The sequence below is a fragment of the Musca autumnalis genome, unplaced genomic scaffold, assembly GCF_047663935.1.
Source record: "Musca autumnalis isolate F117 unplaced genomic scaffold, ASM4766393v1 scaffold_5, whole genome shotgun sequence".
In the NCBI taxonomy this organism is placed as follows: domain Eukaryota; kingdom Metazoa; phylum Arthropoda; class Insecta; order Diptera; family Muscidae; genus Musca; species Musca autumnalis.
In genome coordinates this window covers 33,150,347-33,164,256 of record NW_027412088.1, presented here as the reverse complement: position 1 = coordinate 33,164,256, position 13,910 = coordinate 33,150,347, and the positions used below count along the sequence as shown (strand labels likewise).

The window sequence follows — 13,910 nt, the reverse complement described above, 5'->3', positions numbered from 1 at the left end:
AACTCTCAAATTTTCGTGACGATCCGATCAAAATTGCGACCTGTAGCGTGATTTCCAAAAAATAGAAAAATGGGATGTATTACCGACTTTTGCGATATCTCCGTTATTTGGGTACCTACGCCGACGTAGTTTGCATCATTGTAAAGAAGGGATCTTCTACTTTCATAGTCAGTCTTTGCTTTTGGAAAATTTTCAACCAAAGCTGTGATATTTGCCAATATAATTAAAATCTCAAAAATGAAAATTGGGGTTTGATTTGCTACTATTGCGATATCTTCGTTGTTTGATCACCTACGAGCACCTACTTTACATCACTAGAAAGGTGATATTTTCTGCTTTCATTGTCAGGTTTTGCTTTTGGTATATCCCATATAGAAGCTAAGATATTGGCTTTGGAAAAAAACGTTGTCTTTTTATCCACCTAAGTTTTTTGCCCTTTCCGACCCCTAAATATTATCCGACCATCACCAAAATCAATAGGCTTTTTCCCCTCCGGGACCCCCATACACATCCCGAATTTCGTGACGATCCGATCAAAATTGCGACCTGTAGCGTGATTACAAGGTTTAGATGGACAGACGGCCAGATCGACTCAGCTCGTCGAGACATTCATTTTGGTATATATAAGTATGGGTCTACGACCATTATTTCGATGCGTTACAAACTTTTTGGCCAAAACCAACTTAAAATACCCTCCCCACATAGTGGTGTAGGGTATAAAAATAAAGGAGGCCGGGCAAATTTCGAACGAAAATGCACGAAAATGCCATACTATTAAGCTGAAAACACATCCAATGTTTCAGTAAAGTTTTTTGTCATTTCTGGCAGAAGAATAAAGAAAATTTGAAACTTGACAGCACTTTGCATTTTATTCATCTACCAGAAATGACACAAAACTTTACTGAAAACACATCCAACGTTTGAGTAAAGTTTTGTGCCATTTCTAGTAGAAGAATAATGAAAAATTGAAGCTTGGCAGGACTTCAGCTTTATAAGCAACTATGATTTTTTGTCATAAACTACCGAAAAATACATTTTATACTTGCATTTAAACCTGTAGTGGGATTCTGTAACTGATTTTTGCTGTTATCGATAATTGTCGGTTAAATTAAAATGATTATAATTTCGATAATTAACGAAATTTTTCGGTAAGTTAACGATGAATAAAAAGTAGTCGCTAGTCTCTACCGACACAAACAGTGATGACAACTTTTCTTTATGTTTTTAGTCATCATTTTGCGATTTAATTTTACCGATTTTTGTCGGTAACAGCAAAAATGTGTTACAGAATCCCACTACTGGTGTTTTGGGAATTTACAGCATTTATTTGAAAGATGATACTCAGCAAAAAAAAATTAAAAGTGGTGAAATGTGAAGTTATGAATTCATTACATATTTCCATGCAGTCCTCACTGAGTTATGAAAAATACACTCCGTTCGATACATATTTGGTCTGTTCCTTTACTTCTGAAAATGGTAAAACCGGCAAAAGTAGTAAAAGTTGAAAACTGCTCCCATATGAATTGTACGGTGTCTGAAGTAAAGGAACGCTTTTCGAGTAAAAAGTTGTAAAACTTGAAGATTCTTGAATGTAAAGGAACAGGGCTATTATAAGCACTCGCTTAAAGATCCCTACCATAGGTGGTCAACCTACTCTTAAATATTTTTTAAGGGAAAAATAAGACAGCGTTTTTGTTAGAATTGTTTTACTTTTTTAATATTTTTAACACACTGACGACATCTAAACAATTTCAAAAAACGATTTTATTAAAAATAAAATAACAAAACAACCCGAAAATACTTTTTTATGTTGTAACAACGAAGAAGAGAAACAAACCATAGCAACTCTGGCGTGCGAGAAAGCCCATCTATGATCCCTACAAAAACAAGTCAGTTTCTCTAAAGCCTCACGTTTCTTACGAAACTATTAAGCCCTCGGCACATACGGTGCGTTGAGCGTTGCGCTTCAACAACCACATGAAAAAAGTGTGGTGGTTGTTGTACCGCGACGCTCAACGCATCGTATGTGCCAAGCGCTTTACAGCTTTTGGTTTGGTAGAGAGCGGTGGTAAAGGCGCTCCTTCATGCAACCTTTTGCTTTAACTGCATCCGTGGATTCAAACTTTTTGCTGGATTTAATTGCGCTACCAGAAATGACACAAAACTTTACTCAAATGACACAATTCATTCTGAATAATATTTTAAAATATTTTAAAACCATCGAATACCAACTTTACTTTGACAAAAATCGGTCACACTCAGAAAAAATTTTATTGACCTTGTAAATACCTTTTATTTGTACCATGCTTGGTTTACGTTCAGCGTCGTTTCGTGATTTCGAATGCGTTTCCTGATTTCGCACGGAATCAAGCAAAATTTATCATGATTTCGGATACAAAAATGAAATCATCTCATTTCGTGATTTTAGCGAAATCAAGATCGAAATCACAATGACATACAACCCTGATTTTGCCTAAAAAAGTACCAAAAGTTGCAACACTTTTCACGTATCACAATAAACAAGGTAGATGGTCAATTGCTGCAATAAAAAATTTTAGTATCAAAATTTGTAAACAATGGGAAAAAAATATTAACAGCTTGTTTCTGTATGTCGAAACGAAAATGTGTGCGAATTAAACACTTCCAAACTCGTATGTGTGTTTTCAAATTTGTTTTTGTTTTGAAGCAAAAGCAAAGGTAATAACATTTCAAAAGCTAAAGTTTGGGTGTGTTTCATTCGCACACATATTCTTTTCGACATACAGAAACAGGCTGTAAATTAGTGGTGTTTTACATTTAAACGATTGCTCGTACGAGATTTTGTCTCCTCTTTGAACATATTCGTAAATTTCACACACAGGGTTGCATTTTTTGTGTAACATGGTACCAAGCGTACATTTTGTTAAAAATACTTAATGTAAAAAGAAGGTATTTTATAAAAATATTTCATAAAAATTTTAAAGTGCTCATAAAAGATAATTATTTTATGCGTTAAATAATTTTTTAAGCACAAATTCATTGCAAAACTAAATTTTGTTTCAATTTCTACGAGCAATCGTTTAAATGTAAAACACCACTTATTTTGTTACAATGCTATTTTTCATTGTGTTCCCGTACTTTTTTAATGGTAATGTTAGAAAAAAGAGCGAATTGCCAAAAATTGCTTCCCCATACAAATTTCTTAAAAAATACGGGAACGGAAAAATGACGGAAATTGTTAAAACTCCAGCAGAAATGTCATAATCAACGTATCAGCTATCGTATTTAGATGCCAAAGAACATGCTGCTAGTTTCTATTATGCCAAAATTGTATGGTAGAAAACAGGAGAAGAGGGTGTTATTCGGCGTTATTTTTGTTTAAAGAGAAGTGCAAGTCTTGCTAGATTTCGGAGTACAGGAACGTATTTTTAGCACTAAACGGGAAAACTACTGCAAGTAGTAATATTTTGCAGGTTCCGAACACAACTTTTACTAGGCGTTTACACCAGACAGTTTGTCTTCAAATACAACTCTGATTTACTAACACATACACACATTTGTCGTTTGTCTCCCAGCTGTTCATCATTTTCTCAAAGACAGTCGGGTTAACAAATTTTTGACATTTTTGTGAAAAAGAAGTGAGATGATAATTGAAATGTGTTGTAAACAAAAGAACATGAACAAAAACAAAATGTGTGAACGGAAAACAAAAGAGAATCGATGATTTGCATTCATAATTTTAAAACTGTTTTTGCAGTTGGCGGGACGCCTACGTCACACAGGCAATTTTTGGGATTTTGACAATTAATACATGAAGTCAACTGTCCTGTCATTTGTAAACGCAGGGTTATCTATCAAAATAAAATCATTATTTATTTTTTCATTTGTTAGTACCATACACAGTTGATAATTTCACAATAATTTTCGAAATGAAGTTGTAAAGTTCTATATTTTCGTATATTTTTGATGACTAATTCAATTTACAACAACTTGTTTTGAAAATTCATGTTCGATCAGCTGCGCATATGCATCTACCTTGATTATTATAATATGTTTGAAATCACCAAAAAAATAAGTGTAAACACCGGGGTGTATTTCAGGATATCGTGAAATCCAGTGGATTTTGGAGCGTAAGTGTAAACTTGGTATAAAGGTACTTTCACAGCGTGTTTTTGTAAAAATGCCTGCCTGTCACACAAACCGTTCGTACTAAATCGTATACGTTCAATATTTGGTTTTTGTAAAATTTTACGGACCATTAGTTTTTATCTTCAAGCTTTCGTCTATTTCATAAAAGCTTTTATATTTCAGGGTTTCCATGACACTTATTTTGTGAATTTTGCATAGGTATCTGCACGTAAAATGTGTTATTTGATGGCAGTCCCGATAAACAGATGACAAACAAAAAATAAGAAAAAACTGTAATCGAATTTGTCCAAAAATAATTGTGATAATATGAAGAAACTGATGTACAGATACGCGTGTGCTTCTATGGAAATAAATAAAAGCTTCGTTCCCGTACTTTTTAATAGTAAAACTCGTAAAAGAGAAAAATAGAGAAAATTTGTTGTCAAACAAAATATTTTTCAAAAAGTTCGGGAACGCAAAAATGGAAAAAACGTCAAAAAAGCTGGAACAAATGTCAAAGTCGGCGTACCAGCCAATCAGACGCCGGCATCCATGTTACTATTTTTTACACGCTCAAATTTGTCGAGTAAAAAGTTTTTAAAGAGAGCGTCATTCAGCGCCATTTTTGTTTAAAGAGAAGTGAACATTTTACAACTTTTTTGTGTACAGGAACGCATTTTCGAGTAAAATGTGTAAAAGTCGTAAAAATTGTAAAAACTTTTTAGTTCTGGAACACAGCTAAAATTGCATTCCCTTCCATTTTTCGTGTGTTTTGTGCCATTTATTACTCAAATTATTTAATTTTCATTCAAAACGATTGGTATTTTCCATTCGTTTTCTGAATATACGAATATAAAAAGCTTTCATTTGTTTTTCACACGAATACAAACGTCAACCGCTATGAAAACCAAATTGTGTCTTCGTTCATGAAATCGACGAACGAATGGGCAAAAACTTTTTACAAAAACAGGCAGTTAGTCGAGAACTCCGTTTCCTTAGTCCCGGTCCACACTAGAGTGATTTCATTGAAAAAATTGCATGAAGTTATGCGTCTCTAGCTCGACCTCCATGGTATAGTAAAATCATAAAATTCCTGTAGTGAGGAATTCGATTTAAGAACACCTAATTTAATGGAATTTTTTAATGAAATTCACGCTAGTGTGGACCGGGCCTTACTAAGCCCGTTCAATGTAAACATTGCCTTATTATTCCAGTCCAACTCCTGTTATTTTCTCGGCGTGCTTTTGGTGTAAACACTGCTTTAGCTGCCAGGCTGCCACGTCGTGCGCAATGTGGCTACACCTACTGCACACATATGGCATCATCAAAAGAAATTTTATTTCTCAAACTTGGCATTACTGTCAATGTAGCGCATTTGAATTGTTGATCGTCGTATTGGAGTGAAAAATTAAAAATATCCGAAAAGTTGCAAAAAATTATATCCATTGATTGCCCAAAAAAATGACTATAGAGGATGACATGGAATCATTTCGCGTTTGGGCAACCAAACTTGGTTGCCCCCCAGAAGCAATGCCTAGTGATGATGCTTTGAAATCGTAAGTTTCTTTCCTTAAGGAATTTTGGGCAAAACTAGCTTGTGACAAGGTTATGATAGTATCTTAAAAGCCAGTATATAGTAAATTTTATTTTGTATTAAGCCCGACATTGAGTTATTACAAATTCTTGGTGGGTTTCGACTTGTAGTGGAAATCTCATGTGATTGTATTAAATTTAGATAATCATAATGTATACTGCCCTGCCCCACCCTGTGACCTTAATCCTAGCATCCACTGGCAGACTTTGAACGTTTTTGGTTTATGATCACTTTGTTTTAGTAAAGATTTATTATCCCTATTGTCTTTCAGTGTTTTTAAATCACGCCAACGAGAATTATTTTGCAATCTAATGCGACGTGTACTACCTCGGCAAGAAGTCAAGGACATAAAGGAGAATATATTAATTCACAAAGTGGAAAAAATAAGAGGACAAATTGTGTCGGTAAGTTCGAATACGAAACAAAATATAGAATGTGTATTTATGTATGTTATTATACTTTTTCCTTTCCTCTTAGGTATGCGAAAGATCATTTTTGCCCAAACAATTGCAATTGCATCTCAAGATACAGGATATGCGAAAAAAGCAAAAAGATTTGGAACAACGTCTTGAGGAACGTAAAAAAGAATTTGAGGCGCAGGCAGCTTCAATAAAGACAAAAAGTAAAGCTGATACATATCGATAACATTTATTACAATCTTTAACCTTCTGTCGATTTTTTAGATATTCAAATTGCGAATATGGAAAATAAATGTGATCTACTGGAAGCAAGGGTACATCTTTTGGATTTTAAATCCAAAGCATTGGATAAAAATCTAAAACGTGAAGAAGACAATCGTGAGAAAATAAAAGCAACTATGCCCGTCGTATTGACCCATGAAAACAAAAGTGAACAAAAAGCAAATGAAGCGGTGCTTAAGGCTTTAAAGGAGCTTGAAGATTTCTATACGTTTTGTGAACAAAATAACAATTGTAAGAAAAATGTTGTGGCAATATTTTTGTTATGGCCAATAACAAATGAAAGACAAGGCAATAGCTACTTCATATACTACTGCACAAAGCAAAAGTATTGGAATGGAGTAATGAATTGGCTCATGCCCTTTCTTCATTATTACTAATTAGGAAATCTTATTAAATATACAAGTAGAATTATAATTTTATTCTTATTTAATTTTTTGTTTTTAGATCAAGCCCTACAGGATGCCAAAACCCAGTTATGGTCAAAAATGCGTCAAATATTTGCCAATATTCCAAATTTTCTCATCTTTAATACCATCAATCGCCTAAAAGAAGAACAACTCTATCACATCATGTCTCTAAACAAGACCATCAATAATGACTCACACCTTACCGGCGGCGCCAATAATCGCGACCCTTTGTCAAATTTCGAAATTAATTTTATGAAAGCTAAAGCTAGTTTTCTGGGTATTGTTGGTAAATATTTAACTGCTTGCCAAGAACGTAAAAAACTGGAAATGGAATTTCCTAAAAATTATGAAGATTTTGAAGATAAACTACTGGAGAAAGTGAAAATATTTAGCACTGATATCGATAGTGAGCATAGTGAGGAGATTATGCGTAACTATGTCGTTGAATATAATTTTTTAAATTTCACCAAAGGTGAAAATGAGTATTTAACGCAACAGATTGATATATTGAAGGCTGAATTGGAAGCGGCACAAAAATATTTGGAAAATCATGAGGTAAGTTCTTTTTAGGAAAGTGATATATCGTTATTCTCAGGACCCCAATGGCTAGATCTGCTATATACATCAACATGATCCGGAAGCGGGTCGTAAATGCTTTTGGTTTCAGGTCAATCCGGTACAAAGATCCTGCTACCGTGGAATTTATTGATCTAAAGGACGTGGACTTGTTGGGTTATGTGGACAATTGAACAAATGCCGGGTATCGTGAGAACCTTGAAGGCAGGAAGGGCACCTGTTTAGGGTACGAGGTCAATATGTTCTCTATAGGATTTGAGACAGAATGAAACGAAAGTGCAGGAGGATGCTGATTTTGGAATTTATCTCATAAATACCTTTTTATCGGTCGATACACGGTTTTCATGGAGTTCGACAACCGGTTGACGACCGATGGTGTGGCGTCTTGGATGTCTTTACGGTAGCACCTGAAGTCATCACGGCAGACAGTGTCAGCAAGTACTTCCCAGTTAGCGACACTGCACATTATTTTGGGATCTTTGCAAATTTCTTCATTCTGAGGAAGGAGTTCCAAATTGTCCTCTGTGTGACAAAACGTGTTGTTAATCCTTTAAGACATCCACGTATATAGTTGTTTTTGGGTCTTCCTCCTAGAAACTTCGAAAAAATTTTCCTCGGGAGACTTTCCCAGAACAGGTACATAAAAAAACAATGTTATGCTAAGGTGCTGGAAGAATTGTCGCCTCTTCTTTGTATTGACTGCCAGTCATGGAGAGGCGCCATTTTACAGTTCTCAGGGCGGTGTTCAAACAGTTCTGAATAACCTTCTATTGCGTTTTGTTTAACTTGGACGGATCACCGTGATGTAAGAGGCCAAGAAGGTTCGTTTGTATCTCAAGAACTGAGATCCGAGGCCATGATCCTGTAATAATCAATACAATACGGTTTCTATGCCTCCAATATCTTGGAGAGTTAAACAGTTTCGGAGATAACATACCTTCTCGGGGAGCTACCTGCATCTCGCAACGAAGGTTATACTTCTTGTTCTTGAACTCCGCGTACGACTGGAGCCCACAAATAAAAATGATTGTCTAACGATAAACAAATTAGACAGAAGGAATGTTTGGTTCATGTAACCCAGTTGGGACTACGTTGGTGAACTACAATAACGCAAGCGGATGATTTCCGGAATTCATTCCCAGTACAGAAAGACATACAATTTTTAAATAATCTAATTTCCTTCTTTCTAGGTCCTACTCGGCTCAATCAAACAAGTCTACAGCGAAATAAGCACTTCGGTCAATAAACTGCAATACGATATGATGCAATTGTCACAAATCAAAGACAAAATAATTTATTCGAAAAATATTATGAAACATCAACTGGACGATTTGGAAGCAATGATGGAAGCCAACAACACCATGGTGAAATCAAATTTCAAACCGACAAAATTAAAAATCACCCACAACAATAACATGTCCTTGTTGGGAGCTGAGAGTTTTGAGATGACAAACGACAATGTTTTTTGCAGTACGAAATTAGATTTTGACTCCACCATCAGTTCTTTGAATAACACATCACTGCGACGAAGTTTTGGTGGTGGTGGTGGCGGTGATATGACATTGATGTCGCCACAGGCACAAAATACAATTTTACCATCTCACACCCTGGAGCTGGCGACATTTTGTGAAACTCCACTGGAACATCTTACTTGTCTGCGCAAGGAAAGGTAAGCAACCAACCAACAAACAGACACACACACATCATTCTAAGAAACATTTGTATTCACGCCATGTTCGCGACTTTATTTGTTTTTGCAGTTTATTTTATTTGGCACCAAATCCATTGATAACCGAAACAAGTGAACTGTCATCAACGGTTCAATTGGCTCCAGGCGTTTTACTTACACCGTTTGGAGCATTGCAGGAAGTACGAAATCGTATTTTGTGGGCGGACTTAATTGCACAACATTCAAATGATTTGAAATTAAATTTGGACACATTTTTAGGTTTGTAGCAAACAAAGTCCTCAAAACTCTTTTTTTAATCTATCTTTAAAATTGTATTTTTCCATCAATTTCAGTTGACCCCCAACAATACAAACAGAAAGCTAAGCAACAGCATGACCGCATTATCGAAATCCTCGACAAAATCGATGTGTGTTCGGTAAATACCCTTCACAGTTTACAGAAATTGGCCAAATTTTATGATTTCCTAATTGAGAATCCTTTGCGGCACTTCATACCACCAACGAAAACATTCAACAATCAAACGTATGCAGATTATGAAGCCGAACTAACCATGTACATTCGCATAGCAACCACTGGCAATTCAATCAAATGATGGATGATAATTGAAAATTGGCACTTTAGTGGATGATGGCGCGATAATGAAGATGATTATGACGACGATTCAATATCCAGCTAATTGTGGTATACTTCTAGTTTTCGAAATTATTGGACTCAAGTTGATCGTCAAGTGGCACTTTAACAGTTTTTCATTTGCACAGGAGAGATAAAAAGACATTCTAGTTCAAACGAAAAAAAATATTTATCTCTGATTTTGTTTATTATTTGTTGTGATACATTGATATTTCTAAATTTAAATAAAATTCCAACTCTGAATGATGTGTTGATTTTACCGTGTTTTATTTAACTTCCTTTGGTGTCTGTTTAGCTCAAATCTAGTAACTAACTCATTTTCCACACAGTTGCAGTTGACCAATCGAACTAAGGGGTAGTTTATCGACAAGCCAGTTGGGTTGACACCAATAATACAACATTTCATCTCAGTTGTGCTCACAATTGACAACGCAATTCAAGTTTAGTGGCAATCCATAATCGACCCCTAAGGGTAGTTTACACTATATGTAAATGTCATATGACACGAAATAAAAACATTCCATATCTACCCACGCAGGCAATGTGGAGACGTAATTTTATTACATTTTTGCTGGTGTGGACGCACAAAGTAAATGGCGTAAGGAAAATCCCCAATATTGCACATATTAGCGACCATATAATGATGGAAAATTGTATGTCATATGACATTTACATATAGTGTAAACTACCCCTAAGGGGTCGATTATGGATTGCCACTAAACTTGAGTTGCGTTGTCAATTGTGAGCACAACTGAGATGAAATGTTGTATTATTGGTGTCAACCCAACTGGCTTGTCGATAAACGTGTTATCGATCAGTGTTTTTTCAGTTTTGTGTACTCTATTAAATCCAAAAGGCTCAATTCGCAAAAAAAAAACTATTTTAAAATAATAAGTTCAGTGGAATTATTTTTTGATGATTAAGAAAATGTACAGGACATGACCTCTATTAGAAGAAATTTGAGGGACAAATCGAATCCATTGGAATTGCCATCTGTACTGTAAGTTGAAGCTCATGTTGGAAAGATCTGTAGGTATAATCAGTAAATTATTTAAGGTTTAAGGCGTATTTTCGATTGCCAAAGGATGCCGTAGTTTACATTGTGGAAACGTTAGAGGATGATTTCAAAGTAAGTTACAGATCAACAACAATATCCCCACTTTTAAAATTGTGCGCTGCGTTGAGATTTTTTGCAGAGGGAAGTTTCCAAAAGTCCCATGGCAATGATTACAACAATTACATGGCTTAATCTACATTGTCGAACGTATTGAGGGATGTTGTCCACTTGATAGAGGACAAATTGGACCGTTTGGAGGTTGACGGAGGAGGAAAAAAGACAAAACAAAAATCATTTTTATTCAAAAACGAATTTCCGTGGTGTAGTCGACTGTATAGATGGAACCCATGCGCTCAATTTATCAATTAATATTTCAAACTGTTGTTTTATTGTTATTTTCACCATATTTATGGTACACAAAATTAATTGTTAAGAAAATGTTTTTTCCTTTCAATATTACTTCTAGTTTCTTCGAAAATATTCACTGCAACTGAAAATAACTGGTTGCTGAAAAGTAGTCGGTTCGTCAACTGAGATTCGCAACTTCAGTTGAAGGTTGCCATACATAAAGTAATTTTGACATAAAGTAATACTGTTTTTGGTTCTTACTTTCAAAAAATCGCCTTTTTTACATCTACCTTCATAATATTCCCTATAGTACACATAGGTTTTCATAGTTCGATTACCGGTTACTCTCGAAACATTCGATCAACGATTTCGATCGAATCTCGTCATGCCGCTTTTTTATCGTGTCGTTAGTAGAGCTGGCAAAAAATTGATGGCACTATCGATAAAATCGATTTTTTTTTTAAATTAAATATCGATAGATAGTTTTGCCTATCGATATTATCGGAACAAAAACCCCCAACCCAAAACTCATTAAAATGAGTAGAAATTTCGCTGCCTTTCGGTTTTGTGTGTGTGAGAAAATAAGCCCGTAGTCACACGTAAATATTTTTCGGAAAGGTAAAACGCATTTTTATAATAATTTTATAAAATATAAGCAATTGTTTATTCTCCTTTACATTTCTGTGAACTACTTGTACAAAATATCAAGAAAAGCATTGACATTTCCGCCATTTTCATTTCCAAATTAATGGTGTTGACAACTTAACGATAATATCGATAGCAATCGATTTTTTAAACTATTATATCGAAAATATCTAATGTTGGGAATATCGATGGTTTGCCAGCTCTAGTCGTTAGGCCCCAGTAGTGCGATTCTCTAACTCATTTTTTGAGTTACCGACAATTGTCGGTAAAATTGAAATGCTTATAATTTCGGTAATTACCGATGTTTTTCGGTAAGTTAGCGACGAATAAAAAGCAGTCGTAAAGTTCTACCGATAGCAAGAGTGTTATCAACTTTTATTTGAACTTTTTATTCATAATTTTGCATTTTAATTTTACCGATTTTTGTCGGTAACACAAAAAATGTGTTAGAGAATCCCACTACAGCTGTGAGCTCTGCCATACCTATCGAAGAACAAACGTTATTAGGAATGTTTGTAACAATTTGTACTGAAATTTTTACAGAAAGTTGTCTGTTAACATACTATCTTCACAGTTCTTTACTGAAAACATGCAAGTTCTTGCTGGAGAAATTTCTTCTAGCAAAAACTTGCAAGAAACGAGACACACACATTGTATGAAGATGGCAGCTTAAATCTACTGGATTTGCTAAATCCAGCATAGCTTAAATATACTGTAAGGCTAAAGGCCTGCGTACATAAGCTGCCTTGCCTGATTGCCTTGCTTTCCTGCTTCATTTTTGACATAATAAAAATAAAAGAATAAAGAACACGGTGCTCTTGAAACAATTTTAAATGGAAGGTGCTTACACCTCGGAAGTTTTTGCGGATACTGAAACTACATTGTTTATAGATGAGAAAAATCAAAAAACAAAAAAAATCGCCGGAGCGCTTTTTAAATAAATCGCGATTTAAGTTGGCATTTTTAGGGGTTGTTAAGGTTTTCACGATTTTGCTTAAAAACCGCATGTCCTATCAAAATGGGACTAAAGAAGATGTTGCAGCTATGAAAATTCTCTACAAGATTGACCTGTATGGTATTCTCGTCGGTTTTACCGTTTTTGAGATATAGAAGTTCAAATTGGGACAATACAAATTCAATTCAATTCTGTATAGCCCCCTTATAAAACAATGTCATGGCTGCAAATTCCCAACTTAAACTTATATATCTAAAAAAATGTTACAACTTAGGATAAGTTTCTTAAGCCAGTCTTGTAGAGAATTTTCACAGCTTTAAGATTTTCTCAGGTCCCATATCGATAAGACTTACCGTATTCAAACAAAATCGCGAAACCCTAACAAAAAAACCTAAAAATGTAAACTGAGCTTCTTTATCTCAAAAATGGTACAGGCTGGGAACAAATAATAAACGTCAATCCGCTAGAGAATTTTCATAGCTACAATATTTTCTTTAGCTCTATTTCGATTGGACTTGCAGTTTCCAAGCAAAATCGTGAAAACCTAAAAAACACCTAAAAATGTGAATTTTGACCGCGATTTATTTAAAAATCCCTCCGGCGATTTTTTCTTGTTTTTCGATTTTTCTCATCTATGAACACTGCTGTTTCAGAATTCACAAAAAATTTCCCTGCGTAAGCGGTTTTCATCAAAAGTTAGTTAAGGCGCACCCTTCATGACATTGTCTTATAAGAGGGCGATACAGTCAGTTCATTGTCCCAATTTTAAATTCTATATCTCAATAACGGTAAACCCTACGAAATTATCACAAAAGTCAATCTTGTAGAGAATTTGCATAGCTGCAACATTTTCCTTAGTCCCATTTTGAAAAGGCTCGCGGTTTCTAAGCAAAATCTTGAAAACCTAAACAACCCCTAAAAATGTCAACTTAAATCGCGATTTATTTTAAAAGCGCTCCGGCGATTTTTTTGTTTTTTGATTTTTCTCATCTATGAACATTGCAGTTTCAGAATCCGCAAAAACTTCCAAGGTGTAAGCACCTTCCATTTAAAACTGTTTCAAGAGCACCGTGAGAAGGCCCAGGAAATTTCGAACTGGGTTGCCCTTTTCTTTTTTATTCCAAAGATGTCAATATTATAAGATAGGAAAAGTCAATTGTGAAAAAATAACTGTAGAGGGAGTTAACCTCTGTTGCTACG

The 13,910-nt window shown here is 35.0% G+C and overlaps 1 protein-coding gene across 1 annotated transcript; it reads left to right on the top strand.

Annotated features, from left to right (window-relative positions):
* The first annotated feature begins 5,430 nt into the window (after positions 1-5,430).
* Positions 5,431-9,959, top strand: dgt5 (dim gamma-tubulin 5). Its single transcript, XM_073988074.1, has 8 exons — positions 5,431-5,663; positions 5,973-6,105; positions 6,179-6,323; positions 6,385-6,633; positions 6,847-7,364; positions 8,576-9,054; positions 9,146-9,333; positions 9,408-9,959. The coding sequence occupies exons 1-8, from the start codon at positions 5,569-5,571 to the stop codon at positions 9,665-9,667; spliced, it is 2,067 nt and encodes a 688-aa protein (XP_073844175.1). The 5' UTR covers positions 5,431-5,568; the 3' UTR covers positions 9,668-9,959.
* Positions 9,960-13,910: the final 3,951 nt, after the last annotated feature.